Source organism: Eurypyga helias, unplaced genomic scaffold (genome assembly GCF_000690775.1).
Source record: "Eurypyga helias isolate BGI_N326 unplaced genomic scaffold, ASM69077v1 scaffold23463, whole genome shotgun sequence".
In the NCBI taxonomy this organism is placed as follows: domain Eukaryota; kingdom Metazoa; phylum Chordata; class Aves; order Eurypygiformes; family Eurypygidae; genus Eurypyga; species Eurypyga helias.
The window spans coordinates 31,056-31,338 of record NW_010242156.1 but is presented as its reverse complement, the minus strand read 5'-3'; the positions used below and the strand labels follow the sequence as shown (position 1 = coordinate 31,338).

The following is a 283-nucleotide window of genomic DNA, read 5'->3' as shown; positions in this document are numbered from 1 at the left end:
AGTCAAGGAGGTGAAACGGAGGAAGGGCCTCTCGGAGGTGCCCGAGAGGGACAAGAAGATCGCGGCGCTGATGATCGCCAAGCACCAGGAGGCCAGCCTCCTGCGGGAGCAGCGGCAAGCAGCCCACCTGCAGTGGGACAGCCAGCGGCGCCTGGCCAAGCAGCGGAAGGAGCAAGAGGAGAAGGAGAAGCAGAGGGCCCTGCTGCATGGCCAGCGGATGTGGGAGAGCCAGGTGGAGAAGCGGCGGGGGGGGGGGCGGCCGGCGGCAGGGGGAGGGCCCACT

The 283-nt window shown here is 69.3% G+C and overlaps 1 protein-coding gene across 1 annotated transcript in view; it reads left to right on the top strand.

The window, feature by feature from the left end:
• Nucleotides 1–4: 4 nt before the first annotated feature.
• LOC104507650 (coiled-coil domain-containing protein 177-like) overlaps nucleotides 5–283 on the top strand; it is a gene marked incomplete at its 5' end in the record, with an annotated part of 1,145 nt that continues 866 nt past the window's right edge. Inside the window, one exon of the mRNA XM_010148998.1 lies at nucleotides 5–265. Within this exon, the coding sequence (XP_010147300.1) occupies nucleotides 5–265 (261 nt within the window). The remainder of the gene's footprint in view (nucleotides 266–283) is intronic.